Source organism: Daphnia pulicaria, chromosome 4, assembly GCF_021234035.1.
Source record: "Daphnia pulicaria isolate SC F1-1A chromosome 4, SC_F0-13Bv2, whole genome shotgun sequence".
Classification (NCBI taxonomy): domain Eukaryota; kingdom Metazoa; phylum Arthropoda; class Branchiopoda; order Diplostraca; family Daphniidae; genus Daphnia; species Daphnia pulicaria.
In genome coordinates, this window is record NC_060916.1 from 7,691,572 (window position 1) to 7,707,635 (window position 16,064).

At 40.2% G+C, this 16,064-nt stretch overlaps 1 protein-coding gene across 1 annotated transcript; it reads left to right on the forward strand.

Moving 5' to 3' along the window:
• Window positions 1-1,145: 1,145 nt before the first annotated feature.
• LOC124336840 lies at window positions 1,146-16,002 on the forward strand. Its single transcript, XM_046790656.1, has 9 exons — window positions 1,146-1,375; window positions 2,529-2,651; window positions 9,636-9,773; window positions 10,411-10,656; window positions 12,733-13,056; window positions 13,191-13,292; window positions 13,380-13,553; window positions 13,616-13,746; window positions 13,813-16,002. The coding sequence occupies exons 2-9, from the start codon at window positions 2,631-2,633 to the stop codon at window positions 15,788-15,790; spliced, it is 3,114 nt and encodes a 1,037-aa protein (XP_046646612.1). The 5' UTR covers window positions 1,146-1,375; window positions 2,529-2,630; the 3' UTR covers window positions 15,791-16,002.
• The last annotated feature ends 62 nt before the right edge of the window (window positions 16,003-16,064 follow it).

The window sequence follows — 16,064 nt, forward strand, 5'->3', positions numbered from 1 at the left end:
CAATCAAGCCCACAAAATTCGGACACATTGTTTCTAATCAACTTATATTGCTAATGAAATGATACCCTATTTGATAAATGAAAGCTGACGATGATGGAATTATGATTCAAATTTTATTTGGCATATGCAACTAACTCTGAAAGTGGATAGTGCATGCCTGGCTTGATCCGAGAGCCACTGCCGTCTCAAGTGTAACATGCAAGATATTTTATATTTGATATATTTACGAGTTACTCAACATATCGAATAACATCTCCCGTTCGGCTTATCCATTTGAGTCTGCCGGTTCTGGAAAACAGTGTGCGTAACCAACACTTTAATAGGGAGGATCCTATTATAATCATCGAACCCTGCGTGTATAGCTATAGCCTTGTGTCTCATGTAATGTAGGCTGCTACAACGGAAAACTGAGCTGGCCGGGTATCATTTAATCGTATTAAGCCTTATTAAGGCCAAGGGGAAAAAGAGAAAAACGAGTTAAGAGCTGATGATGATCTGATCTGGGGGGGTTGAGTGGGAAAACTTCTTTTTATTTATTCTTACCTCATTCTTATAGACTGGCATTTTGTGTGGCCCCTGCCTGATTGTGTATGCCTTGTGTATATCCTTTTGGAAATAAAATAAAAATCGTAACCATCTGGTCGCTGCCGATAACCCCAATTTCAAATAAGGATTGGGGCAAAAGATGTCCAGAGTTGGCTATTTAGTCAACAGCACAAACCCCGTGACAATAGTCATCATGGGATTTCTCAACGCTTTTAAGTTCACAGATGACGCACACATTTCCAAAAAGAATTGATATTTTTGTTTATTACTAAGCAATTATAAGTGGTTACAAATAGATAACGCAATCGTCACTTTTTTTTTTAAATCCTGTTTTCCTTATTCGCTCCCCCCATCGAAAAACAAAACTTAACAAAAATATGAACAAACGACGAAAAAATAAAAATAATTCTTGCGCATTGGAGTTGCATGCCTTTTTGGCTTTTTCCGAGGTGCAAAGTTTCAGATATTTATTTAGGGTGTTTCAAAATGTGAACCATCCTGTGCGGTGCCTGAGGGGTCTCAAGCCCCGAGGCTGAGCGACCCTGCCGCCGCCACGGTGTATATATTTCTCGGACATGCTTTTTCGTTGGGGGGGGGGAAGTCAGCAGAGTCAGTTGAGGTTTTGCCGTCGTGCCAGTCGGTTGTACATTTCGGGCAATGGGAAACACCCAGTCAGAGTGTTAAACTGAATTTAAGAACCCCCAGTTCCAAGATTGGTTGCCAGCATCGAGAAAAACAATAACTGATTAAATAACGGATAAACAAAATTGTGTGCGTCTAAATGTGTGGCGATTGGCCAGCTGTGCAGAGGATTTAGCCATTTCGACTGGTAAAGTCTCTTTTTTATTTTCAAAAGTCTAGTTAGTTAGTTATAAGCGGTGAATTCGTGCTAGATTGAACTGCAGCAAAATGAGTATTTTGTGTGATCGATCAACGTTGAGCGTCCATGTGTCTAAACCCCGTCGGCTTTTGCAATGAAGGGAATCGTCAATTAAAATCGGCTTTTCCTTTGGATTAAGCCAGCAGATAAATTGGCAAAAGAAACGCGGCAAGCTCGGGTGGGATCAACACGCAATGTGGTGCATCTTGTGCCCAGGCCAACTCGTAAAATAAAATAAATGATGTGTGTACACCTGTCTGAGAATAAGAGTCGCCCGACCGCCTTCAATATCTATCGGATGATAAATCTCTCAGACTCTGGAGAAAATTGCCGTCATTTTTTCTCGGTATTGAAAGAGAGAGAGAGAGAACTCTTGAACGAAAAAGAAAAAAAACTGGGCATACACATATATATAAGAGTTCTGGAAAAGGATAAAAACAAAACACAACCTACAGCATTCATAAGGGCAGTCAAGGCGTTCGTATAGCCGCCAGGCGTCATTCTCAGCTGGCTCCGAAAAGTCTGAGCGGTTCTCATCTTCATAACTCTTCAAACCCAGTCGCCTGGCGCAGCTCTTTTCTCTTTTACCCTTCCCCTTCCACCCGACACGACAGTTTAAATGAAAAAGTTCGTTTTTCTTTTTTTTACAGATTAAAATCAAAAAGACTTTTGGGAGGGAGAACAAAAAAAATGACCAAGATTTTCAATAGATTTTTAAAAAACAAAATATTTTATCCAGAAAAAAAAAGAAATAAAAATTCTTTTTCCCTGTTATTCTCTTTAGTAGAAGACATCATCTTAGGGGACGTAGTATATAGTGACTTCCTGCCTAATTGTTGGCTGATAAAACCGGAAGAGAGGGGGTCAAGCCTTTTGTTGACTGTGTGCAGATGTGGCGGAGGATATGCCCGTCACCTTTTTTTCAGACCTTGTTTGGTGTTGGAATGTCAAGTCTCTTTTACGGCTCACTAATTCACTGGATAATATGTGCCTTATTCCTTATCAACCGAGTTTTCCTGGACGTCCGTTGATGTACAACACTTTGTCCGATTATTATGAAACTTTTGTCATTTTGATTTTATGATCTCTTTGTATTACATAGGTTGTGCCAAAGTCCTCACCCGACTGGAAATCGTAGCCATTTGGACAGGAGCGGATCTGGAAGGAATCGAAATTTCAAAATTTCTACCAACTTATTCACACAATGGATTTTGTTATTCTTCAAGTAAGGAATCTCTTCTTTTTATTGATTTAACTTGATTTATGGAACACGTCTGCACAAGAGAGGTGCATGCATAATTTCCCGGCGTGGAAATCTCCTTCGAATTTTAGCCGCAATATCAAAATAACAAATGAGCCCTAAAAGTGGGAGGGAAATGAATGTTTCCCCCCAAAAAAACATCAGCATTGGAAAAACAAAAAAAATACCATGTGTGTTGGATATAAGACGAGTGTTGGTCTGCGTCCATGAGAGAATGTGAGTTATTCATAAAAGAGAAAAAATCTCCCGAAGGACACGTTCTCGAATGGTTGGAAATCTTTTGTAGCCCTCCCTCAGTCAGATCGTTGCCTGTTTTGAAAGGGAAAATGGGTTCAATCACATATTTATTTATATATTATATAGTCTTTCAAGGGAATCTAACCATCGTGGGAGGTCCTTTAAATGCTAATGTGGCAGTTGTGGCACTTGTGATGGTTACCTGAAACCACAGCACAGCCAACGTAGCACAGCACAGCACAGCATGTCCTGTTTCGTATCTTTTGTACATGCCCAAATAACGCTATCCGTCCATCGACGTTTCGTCTTGAATTATTTTGCACTTAATCAATTCTTTTTTTTTCGGTTTTGCCGACAGCTCTCCAGGGTAGGTAGGGTCTATACCATAACCAAAACATCGTTTTTTGTTTTGTTTCTTTAATAACAAAAAAAGTGGTGAAAATTTCATTTATCCACACCAAAAGTTTAGTGGAAGAAAATTTATTTTTCGGTAACCGCAACCGAGTCAATAGAAGAAGTATTGGGGGCTCTCAAAAGTAACTCTTGGCCGGGGGGGTTATTGTTATTCCACTGCCGACTTTCAAAATTGAAACTCAAATGGGCGATGGTCGTGCACGAAATGTGGTTTCTTCCCAACTTTCAGATGCTTGCCAAAGTGATTTGGGGCTGATTTCGCCGATTTATTTCCCTTAAATTTCCTTTCCTTGAAAATAATCGTAAAAAGGATCACCGTGCCACCAGCATGGGTGCAATTCAATTTGAAAAGAAAAAAGAAAAAAAAGGATCGTGACCGATATCTTTTCAAATATCTTCGAGGGCGGGAAACGGAATAGAATATACCACCTTATTGTAAAACTAGCTAGGAGAGAAAGCTTATTCATCCGTCAAATAAGGAAAATTCCTTCGTCTATTATACTACAATTTTATGGAAGTTCTTTCGACGGTCCTTGGCTCGATGGTAGAACTGAAACGTACGACTGGGAAACATGTCTGCATACATTTACCTTGTTTTATTTTAATCGATTCAAAAGTTTTTGCAGTCATTTTTGGTATTCCATTTTATTGGCCCTGTTTGGTATGTCCCAACTTGGAAATAGACGAAGTTACTTTTTGTAGTTGTAATAATATCCGTCAATGATACAATTGCCTTTGCCGATTCTAAAATACGCCGGAAGCGTGCCTAGGTTTTCAAACACAAATGGCGTGTAGTGGTACTACATATCCTGGACATTTGGAGTCAATTGGGTAAAAAAAAAGTTTTCAAGAAGAACAAGTTCTTGGCGTGTGTATTTTTCCAAACTTTTTGGCCTTCCTTTTTGTTCGTGGCCAGTCTATTGATGATGGGTTCATGCGTGTAGTAGTTTGAAAGTCTCGTGCTTGAGGATATATCCGTGTGGTTTCCGTTCGTCATGGTTGGAAGCTCAAACAGTGAACACTTCTGACAAACAGCATGTCTTAGTCTTAGTCTCTCTCTCTCTCTCTCTCGACGTCTCTTTCCTTCCCCCCTAGCGTTTCCTATTTCTTGTTCAGAAATGCGCTGGATTCCAAGTAACGCCGACTTATTTAGCTGCAAAAGAGAAAAAAAAAACTACGCATCAGGCCCATCTTTTTCTATGGGCGGATTCAATTATTTATATGCCGGCCCTTTCTTTCTCTAAATCATTCGCCATTATTTTTGGGCGCCCCGGCCGTACGTGGGCAGAAACACGCGGGCGTGATAATCGACGCAATAAGCCACCAATCGTCTGCAAGTCTGCATCATAATTTATCCCCTTGAATGAAGAATGAAGAATGAAATGTGCGATATAATTCCGAGTTTAGAGAGAGTATGACTATAAGTCAATCCTGGCTATTGGCTATACATAGCACTTTTCCTACTTTTCCTTGTTGGCGTTCTCTCGCCTAGCGTTCTCAATCCAATCTTGTAACGTGCTTCTCTTTTTTTCTTTTTTTCTTCACGCCCAAAAGTCTGGCCGTTACAACCACGACAGACTCTCGTTTCGGCCTCACCATGCGACCCATGCATTGCCATCAGCACGAGAGCTTCTAATGTTTTCTTTCCCCCCTCTTATTTCCTAGTTGGTTGCAGCCTTCCTTCGCTACTACTACACTACGTACTACGCCGAGATTTTTATGTTTCTTCTCCGCGTTTCTCCGCGTTTCTCCCCCTTTTTCTTCACATTTCCCTCTAGTTCCATTTTTTTCCTCCTCCTCTTTCCTCCTCTTTCCTCCTGTTTCATTCCTCTCTCCTTTCGTCTCCTTCTTCATCTTTTCCCCGTACATAAGAAACAAGAATAGCTTCGCGTGTTTTCAACAACCGCCCTTTAATGACCAAATATTTTTCAGCTGATTTCCAGGCAAACGCATAATTTTTGACGGGAATCAACTCGCCAGATTCTGCTGGCATCCATTTTTTAATATCGGCAGCAATTCCCTTGTCGACATTTAGACGTGTCACACTGAAAATCGCAACTGAACCGAACAAAAAAGCGCATACACCATTACACCAACAAAGAGAAAACTAATCGGGAGCTGCTAGTAAATGTGTGTTTGTGTGTCACGCCGTCTCTCCGTATCGTTTACCGCCAGTCACTTCTTCAAAAGTGACTTTTCTCGACTGGAGAGTCGATGACGTCTAAAACAACCCCGTGGTTTTAATAACGGGTGGTGAATCATAAATGATTGATCATAACACAGATGGAAAAGCAATGTTACGGCCAGAGAAAAAGTGGCGATTGTACACCTATTAAAAAAACCTTAAATACCGATGGGGGGAGTTAATGTTTTTCGCGATTAAACATACAGTACCAAATTTTAGTTTTCCCGATAATACCAGTGTAACTGTCAAGTGCGGATAGACCAAAAGAATCGGGAATGTTCTTCTTCTTCTTTTCAGAAGCCAGTTTTTGAATGGCACATTTTCTTTGATCTAGTAGCTGCGCAATTGAGAATATTGTGTGTGGCACTTTTGATCATTGTGTGGTGTTTTCCTTCAATAGTCTAACCTGGGGGGTTCTCAACTTCTCACTCAGCGGTAACCGAAGAAAAACAAGACCAAAGGGAAAATGTTCCCCGCCACTTATCCGTACTCGATACGTGACTTTGGGTGTGATTTCAGAATTGCAATCTTAGTCACTTCTTGTCACGAAGTGCCATTCGAAACCTATTGTAAAGGTGGAGTTACAAAAGACGAGTCGACGTGACGTACACATTTTTTGACTTTCTAAAGTTTCCTTCTAAACACATCAGCGCGATATTTGGGAGCCAAGACACAAATTGTACTTTTGAAAAAAGTTCAATTTTCCTCCTGTGGCAAATGCCGAGAGAGATGAGGCGAATTGTGTTGTGTAATCGGGGCGGGACAGTTCGGGTAAAATTAGTAATTACGAATCTAAGTATATGTTTAAGATATCAGATTGCCATATACAGCACCTCCCCATCTTATAGTAGGGGGCAAAAAAAATCTGAAAACATGGAAATTCTCCGAACAATTTTTCGGCTGGTACACCTCCAATCCTACATGATTCAAAGGTTTCGTGACGAGTTTTATTCTTTGTTGTCTGTCTTTCTTTCAAGACGCTTCACGGTGTTGCCCATTTAGGGATGGTGTCTTGCCAAGTTGCTATGCGCCAAAGCACTTTCGTAGGTCTCTTTTCAGTTTTCAGATTGGAACAATCTCAAGTTTTCATGCGCGGATTCGATAGGGTCCTCTTTTAGGGAAAAAAGAGATAAAAATGAAATAGTATAAGATGTACTTTCAGCAAGCCGAAATGATGGCGGTTGAAAGTTTACTATACAGCTACAACAGCGATGGCACAAGGATAAGATCAAACAAACACCAACTGTGTCGGTGAGAATCCTGCAAAAACACAAGAGTGCCAGTATAAGATTAGAATGGATTATCGAGGGATATCGGGTTTAATAATTCTAAGGTAATACTTCCCCGTTTCAGTTCTATCAACTTCCAAATGGTTGATCTCCAGCGCAGATCTAACTAGCAATTATCATTATTTATTGAAAGGCATTGAATAATCTTAATGTCAATTAAGATTATTCAGAAAATGAACTGAAATCCATTTATAATTTTATGTTTATACCTGCATATCCATGTGGATAAAGAAGTAAAATCCTGGTTGCCATTTGAGATTTAATTGTATTTTCACAAGGAAATGGGTACTTTTACTTAGTGCGTATTCCTTTTAACTGATATGCAAAACTCCCAGCTGATTTCCCCTTAAAATTTTCACTGAGAGATTTACATTTAAAAAAAAAACTATTCCATTCGCTATTTCTTGGAAGTTAAGATAGGGTGCTGCCTTGTTTAAGGCGTTGACTACTTGACTGAATGCCAATTTTCCAATGAGGTGACCTAGAGAACCATTGCGCCATAGAGCCAACTATTAATTTTGGTTTTATTTGTCATTTCGTTTGTCTCCCATAGACATAACGTCTGCAAACAGCCCTTGGTAATGTGGATGTTCTCACTATGTGCAGTCATTGATTGGTGGAAAGGGGGAGGTTGTTTGACTCAGAACAAACAGACACACAATTCTTTCAGGCTTGTTTAAACACAGACAGTCAACACTGCGCTGAGTTTGTGCTAAAATATCCCTGTGAGGCTGTGACGAAGTGGCGTTTGCCTTCGCTTCAGATTGCCTTGTAAATCACATGTTTTAAAATTTGGCAGCTTCAGTCCCCTTCTCTCCCATATAACTAAAGATTTCACACAATTTATTTTATGGCGTTGTATAAAGGACATCATTTTCTTTCCCAGCGTTTTGAAACTGCTATTCTAATTTACCGTTAACAAATGCTCCTAGTTGAACAATAACTAAATTAGACGAAAAAAACACACACACACACAAAGTTTTCAACAAAGTTTAAAAATTGAAACTTTAATGAACAATTAACAGTTTAAGTTATATGATATGCCAAGCCATGTAGACCGTGCGTTTCTCATGCGAACCATTAAGTTGAAAAAGGGAATTTTTATTGTCTATTGCCTTGAACGACGCGCTTTTCGTTGGGGATTTCCAGGTAAAATTCTTTCTGGGAAGGCTCGGTTTAAAACCATCAAAATATACAGCCAATTTTTGTTTCGCATATACAAGTCTGCTCTGAATTGATCCATAGTTTGTACATTAATGCGTTTCGGAGCTAGGCAAGAACAGAAACAACAAAATACGAAAACATTCTAAACAACCCCATAAAATTGTAGGAATATCGTGAGAGAATGTCAGATTCCAAAAAAGAGTTGTGAAAATAGCCCCGCAAGCGGATTTGCATGAAACAGTAAACGTATTTCTGTCAGACCCACGTCTCTCATAATGCTCAAAAGTTGAATTTCGTTATCGTTCCCTTGAATCCTTAAATAAATAATGCATGTAGTGTCGTTAGTGATTAAATACGCCGTTGACTTGATGGGGGAATATAGTAGGCAATTCTGTGTCTACAGTTATGAATTGGCCATACACTGTGAAATGTAGCTCTATAGGAGAGAGCGCATGTCATTTCGTAACAGACGATTATTTATTCAAAGTGAATTCAGTGAATTTCAGATATTTGCTCTAATGGGTTTTCAAAAGTCAACAATACTTAAAGAAACTTTTCTAAACACAACTTCAGCCCCGTTTCGATAAAATGTGAGACTCGTCTGTTACCAAAATTCAAATAATACTTCTTCATATTTAAAAAAAAAAAATAAATTTAGATTTACACCTGAAAATGTAAAAGCATTAAGACAAATCTCTTAGTCATGTGATAACATCAACTTCATGGTTAGACTTTGATGTTTCGGTCACGACGTTTTCCATCGTTCTCTTTTCTAGTTGAAGCCGTACTTGTTGTTTAACTGTTTCCGGTACTTATATATTTAAGTTGTTTGGCCCCGTTTGATAGGGCTTGTTGTGCGCTCTCAGCGATTTAATCATCGATTCATCGCCAACAGCAAGCTTTCAAAAGAGAATTTTCTCTATATAGTTTGCCCCCAGATATTTGCTCTATGGCACGTTTCAAAGGTTTCGTAAAATGCCCCCGCCACTCTTTGGTTTCGAAATTTTCCAATCTAAATATGTTAGATGTGTATAACACACATTTCCTATACTGGAGCTTCTCTTCTTCTGTTTTTTTTTTTTTTTTTTTTTTTTTTTTCGTGCAGCACATGTGCATGAAATATGAAAAAATATGAAAACCAAAATTACGTCAGTCTATACACACATTTGTGACTCACCGCACGAGGGCCATTCACGATGGTCCTACATTAATAGTACTTTAACCGAAACAGCTGCTTCACTTCCTGGCATAGAAAATCCGAAAGCGAATCGTGCAGGCGAGACGATGTGTTGGAAATGTAGGATGGGATAACTGATGGCTAGACGTTTTTGTTGCATTGGTCGGCTCTCTAGCTTGCGCAGTTTAACCATTTGCTTCTGACTTCACGGTTTAACTCCCGACTCGTACGAGATAAAATTTCAAACAAAAAAAAAGAAGAAGCAAATCAACCGAACAGGTTATTGACCCCCTGCAAGGCTACGCTAATTACAGTTTAGAAGTAGATAACGGGAGATTTTTTAATTTGATCTGACGAAATTCGGTTTAATTAACGTCGATTGTCACGTCTTTTGTTCCATGGCAATTGAATCCAATGAAAACGAGTGAGAAAGAGATTGAATATCAACTAACCGAATTTTCTAATTGTTTTTTTTATCATAGGTCAATGGAGTAGACGTGTCTAAGTCGTCGCATGAAGAGGCGATTGGCGTGTTTCAATCGGCGTCGGAACCCATTTTGGTGCAGATGCTTCGGCGGGCCCCTGTCAAACCTTCACCATCAGAACTGTCGTCGGTTAAGGTTCGTCTCATGACGATAACGATAATTTTCCTAGTTCATCATGTGTGTGAGAGCGTAAAACTCTTTGAAGTTGGGCGTTAGAGAGACAATAAGTCGCTCGGAGCCAAGGTTCAAGAAGCTCCCAACTGCGAGCCCCAGATATACAAGCGTGAAGTCAAAGATTCAACATACCATCAGCTCTATCAGCCGCATCCGGTTAAGAAACTGATGGATGTGTTCTGTCAAATAGCTGGCCGAGAATTTTAGAACGCCATTGGGTGTTCGTGCCACACGATGACAAATTAAAAAAAAAAAAAGTTCAAATGTATTACAAACACACAAACGCGGTCTATTCTTTAGATGTTATACCCATACCGATCTGACGATCTTGTAGTTGGGTTATCTGTTATCTACGGGGTAAATGTAAAATACGGAATGTCTTTTAATTGAGAAATTTGAATTGAATAACTCAAAAAATAATCCAAATAGTTTTTAAAGCATTACAAAAATACGTTCTAGTTATTTTTCAATCATTTTTCGAAATATTTTACTGGTCTTTTTTTAAATTATAATTTATAGTTCAGTTTTATTTATAAAAAAAGAAATCTGTTTAGAAAAATAAATAAATGCATTTTTGCACAAATGAAATCATGTATAGAATCAGGAGAAACCTTTGAAAAAGGAAAACGCTGTTTCATCTTCTTCTTCTCCGACATGCATCACCCAACGGACTTGCTGCCTACATGAAAACGAATCTTATAATAGCAACAGAAGCAACGTCCAAGTTCAGACGGACTGGGCCGGGGTGGATCTACCCGTTTGGAGCGCTATTGATTTCTATCACCAGGAAGCCCTTGGCGAAGCTGAAGATGGAATTGACGAAGACCAAGAAATGGAATATGAGGTATTTCGGCTAAAATAACTTCATGTAGTTTCAACTTCATTTACTCCCAGCATTATTCGTCATTTAAAATTCCGCTGTCAGCTGCTTCACCATCTGCTAGTAATAATGGTTTTTTTATAACTAGGAACTTTATTGAGTAGAATCTTTTAATTATTATTCCGCGTACCGTGCTGTGCTCTTTTCACCGCAGTATCATATTAAAATTTCTATGTGATCATAACATAGAGAAGCACGCTCGTTGTTTATAAGAGCTCTTCACATCAAAATTGCAAAGTCTGTTGAACAAGAGATGTAGTGAAATAGAAATTGGGAAAAAATGCGGAACCAAATTAACTGTCGTACTTCCCGCAATGCGCATGTTTGAATGATTGAAAATTTCCTCCCCATTCAATTTTGTTATTTGTCCTCTACCCAACCCATGGACGAGTTTTATGCGTTGTAATGCTAACTGTCTGCATCAGAGAACATACGGTTGCTTACCTTACGACACCCGCACACTATTTATGGTAGTCGAATGGATGCAAACCACAAGAGACCCCACGTAGTGCCTTTTTATAGTTCCAAAGAGAAAATTCCAAAACGAAACGTGAAGTTCTTATGAAAATTTGGAAATGATGCAGCAGCTAGATTGTTATTTTAGCTTCAGATAACACCAGAAAATGTATGAGATAATATATATTTATTTATTATGTATCCGTTGGATGAAATGATTAGATTTTCGTGACCAACAAACTACGGGCGGAAAAATTGACTGGAAAAATTGTTTTTTAGATTATTCATCGAATCCGTGTTTTTATTAAATTTTTTTCTTTTTTTTTTTTCGACCGGAAAAACTCAAAGGTGTGTACAGTAATAGAACGAAGCGTGCTGTATGACCGCAGTTGCAGGCCTATTGGTAGGGCGCGTTGCTATGAGGTTTTCACCATGGGTCAGTCGCTTTAACAACCAGCCGACTTTGAGTTTTTTTTCCCCCTTCGCTCCCCGAGTTTCTCATCTGCTTTTAAACCCCTGGCCCAAGTTGAGCGCTGGCGCTCGGTTGCTTGCTTTACCACCCGTCGAATCCAAACACAGGAAACCGTGCAGAGCAAATAAAACGGGTAAAAGACTAACTAGCACATTTCCCAATATGTGCTTCACCCTCGGCTTGCACCGAGTAGACCGAGTCTCAATGCAGCAGTTGTTTACTGTAGGCCACGTGCCCCCCCTCCATGGACCCACATTGAGCCACCCTAAGCATCCCATTCTTTATATATTTTCTCTGTCCCCTTTATTGTTTACACTTCTCTTCTTAGGCCTGCTCCGAGAACCTTTTCTTTAAAACACGTCGACGTTCAATAAGGTTTTTTTGAAGACGGCAAAATGTGTATTTTTATATCAAGAACGATTTCCACCGCCCCCCTTTTTTTGGGCTAGCACTATAGCTTTTTACATTTCTCGAGCGCTATTGTTTGCTGGTAACTTATGCAATGACTCACGATGGGCTCGTCCGTTTGGCTTGTTAACATGAGAAACTTAATAGGATGCCGTACAAGCGACAGAAGGCTGCAGCTGCCGATAAACTTATCGGCCACACGACCCATTAAATTGTTTTGTGCCGAGTATCCACTCTAATTCACTTGCTAATTATGTTCTTCGCCAGTTAAGACAAAGTCTGAATCTAAGTTTCACCGTAATTTACGGTAATTTAGACAGAGGACACAGAGGATGTTTTAATTACGACAGTCGACAAACAATTTAATATTCTTGGATAATTCAAATGTTTCCTTGCAAGTAGTAAAATGTGTGCTGGTTACCTAAAAGAATTTTTTCCAAGTTTTAAAATATTATACCGTAAGTAAAATTATTCAATACTAGACCGGCATTTAAAGCCGAAAGAATTTGGTCATGAGTTAGGAGATGATTTTTCGAATAGGACGTCTAGTTAAAAGCAACCAAAAGCAAATGTTGGCTTAGTCAAGGCAAGCGTACATCACTTAATTATTGTGTTGACAATTTTTTATTATCCGTCATCGACATCATTGAGTAAAATAAAACAAAATGAAATAAATGTACCTAACGTTTTATTCTTTTTTTTAGGAAATCAAGTTGAAACGGGTCAATTCTACGGACAAACTGGGATTGACGCTATGCGACGGTTTGTCAGTGTCTCGATCGAATTACAACGAGGACGGCAAGCTGACGGCAGCAACGGAAAGAATCGATTCAGCCGATGAAAAACCCCCAAGATCAAAGCCACAATTCGATACCAGTGAGAAAACTGCTGAATTCGAAGAAGACGAAGCATGCATTGATGAAAACGACTTGGAGGGCCAAGATAAAGAAGTCTACATCCAAGCCGTTGCCGAAGGTAGCCTTGCGGCCGCCGATGGAAGGCTCTTTCAAGGCGATATCCTTTTGCAGGTTTCTAAAAAGACGTTTTTTTTTTCTTGAAACAAAATTTAAATCTATTGTACTTTCAAACACACAAACTAGCTACATACCTATTCTTCAATTCACAAGGAAAGAAAGAAAACTAAAGAAACTTTACATTTCAGATAAATGGCATAGACGTTCAAAATCGATACCAAGCCGAGACTTTGTTTGCTGCTGCCACCGGACCTGAAATAACGCTGCTTGTATCACGACCACACAATCAAGTAAATCTAGTTATTTTGATTTGATTCGATTTTTCCGCTGTTTTATTTAGACATTTGATAAAATTCAAACATTTTTAAAATTTAAAGGCCGATCCTTTGGATGTTCTGTCCGTGGCATTCCCCTTTCCTGAGCTTGAAGAAGAATTCCAAGAAGATGCGGAAACGGACGAAGATGTTCAAGTCAATTTGGAAGTAGAGAGAATGGAAGATGGAAGCAAGAGGAGAACAGAAAAAGGAGAAAATGACAATGAACAACTTCAAGTACTACAATGGTTCTTTCTAATTAGTATTCTCAACTAACATTTGTATGATAAATATATTAGGCCTTATACATGAAGGAAAACCATGGCCATGAAGGTGAATGGCGCCAGGACAGTGGATTTGGAACAAGTTCTCTTCCGCGTAGCTATAGTGATCAGGACCCTAATGAATGTTCTAACGAAAGAACTATGAGGTACGTATATACTACATCAAATATTTGTTTCGAAAATGTGTGAAAAATTTGTTTATTGACGAACAGGTCACGGATGAGTAACGAATCCACACTCAGTCAATCAACAGAAGAAACGCAAGCATGCGCTTACAAGGCAACGGAATCGTGTGGAAATCGGACGACCACTGATTTGGTCACCGATAAAAGGTTGAACGTGGTAAACAAAAAAATGAAATCGATGGAATTGGAATGTGCGACTACTTCCGCTCGCTATTCCCGACCACCGGCCCATCCGACCAGGAAAGAGGAAAACGAAAAAGACGACTCGGATCACATTTATGAAACGATTTCGGAATGCTTGGATCAAGAGCCTGTCTACTCGATTCCGTACGAAGTCTCATTTGAACCAATCAATACCAAACCATCCACGAGCCATTCTTCAAGCCCTCGTGCATTTCGAGGCGGAGCAGAGAATAAATCTGGAAATAAAGATGCTTCTCTGTGCACGGAAACTACTCTAGTCAAAACAAGTATCCAGTCCCTGTACAAGAATCACTACAGCAAGCGCGGCGGAATGCCACGTTCTGATCGAGTTGAAAAGGCCAACGATGTCGAGCAATGGATACGGCAAGCGACAGCTGTTTCTCCATCACAGCCACCCGGCGGTTTATACGAACCCAAAAAGAATGCCGACTGGAAAGGCACGACCTCCACTAAATTCAGTTCAAGCAGTGGAGATTCCAGCGGAAGAAAAGAAAAGAAACTGGCGACTGTTGGCCAGAAAAGAATCAGCAACGAAGAAGCGATGAAGAAATCGGTTAGTCGCGATCGTCAGAGACAGAACCATTTTTGCACAGGCGAAGATCGCGATACGTCCAGTGCGTACAACACTGGAACTGGGGAATCTTGGCGAAGTGCTCATTTATCGCAGCCTTTGCCACCTGGGCGAGCTGCCATTCAAAATGAGCATTGCGTGTGTTGTGAAAAGCCTAGCGTTGCTGAGCAGACGAATAATTCAGGATGGATGCAGTCAACGCTCTCACTTTCCATCTCGGTGTCGGGTGATCGCCTAGATCCTGTATCGGGCTCTCTGGTTCCCACCAATAAAACAGCTGACTGTGGTCCTCAGTCCTATTTCGACTCTGAGACGTGCACAGGTTTACCCTGCGAAAGTTGTCGCCCTTGCCTCCACAACAACCACACAACTGAGCCACAAAGAACCAAACGACATCCTCCTCAACTTGGAGAGGTTGGCAAAAGAAAGCTTCTCAACCGACCCAAGGACAGCGACAACAATCGCCCAACTCGAAATGACATGATGGAAAGAAACTGCAACTACGTCACCATGCTACCAGCAACACGGACAATGTACACTAATGCAGAGAACCTGCAGCAAACAATATGGTTGCAACAGCAACTATTTCAGCAGCAATTACTTCAAAAGCAGCAAGCGCAAATGGCTGGCAAACGTAACGTTCAATTGATGTCCACAATTGAGGAAGATGCCGTTCAGACTGGGTCGTTTGGCAAACTTTTATTGTCACAACACAGCCAGGAACGTTACAGCAGAAAGCCAAACGAAGTATTCACTTCCGAACAGTTGCAAAATCACGAGCGCAAATATCTCGAGTCGAACACGGAATGGCGAATGAAGAAACGGGCGGATGGCACTCGATACATAACACGACGTCCAACTCGGGACAGGTTGCTGCGCGACCGAGCTCATCAGATCTCTGAAGAACGAGCCGGAACAACCACTGACGATGACACACTTTCTGAATTGAAGCTGGGACGCTACTGGAGCAAAGAAGAACGTAGGCAGCACGTAGAAAAGGCTCGAGAAAGACGACAGCGACAAGAGGAGCTCATCCGTTCAAAGTTCCATACAACTTGTCCACTGATTGACAACGACAACCAACATTGTCCCATCGAACAGATCATGCAGCCGACTCATACGCGTTCTGGATACAAAGCAGGTGTAACTAATAAAAACAGCAGAACCAAGTTAACGACGGAAAACTCTAAACATATACCGACCGGCCTTCTCACTGTTACCATGGTCTAGGACCAAGTGACGAGTGTTGCTTAGTGTTGACTAAAGTTCATTTATGCTGTATATTTTGTACAGCGTCTCGTTTTCAATATGTAATACAACAACGTGTTCCGGTACGGCGATAAAAAGTCAACCGGTAATCCGTAATTATGATGAAATTGTACTTCTGTACTTGCCCTTAATCTTGTGCGAATACCAGTATGAAATATAAAGATTTTCCAGTAGCATTGGTCTCACTACAAGCTTCGTTTCGAGTTTCAAATAAAGGTACTAGCTACAATAGATT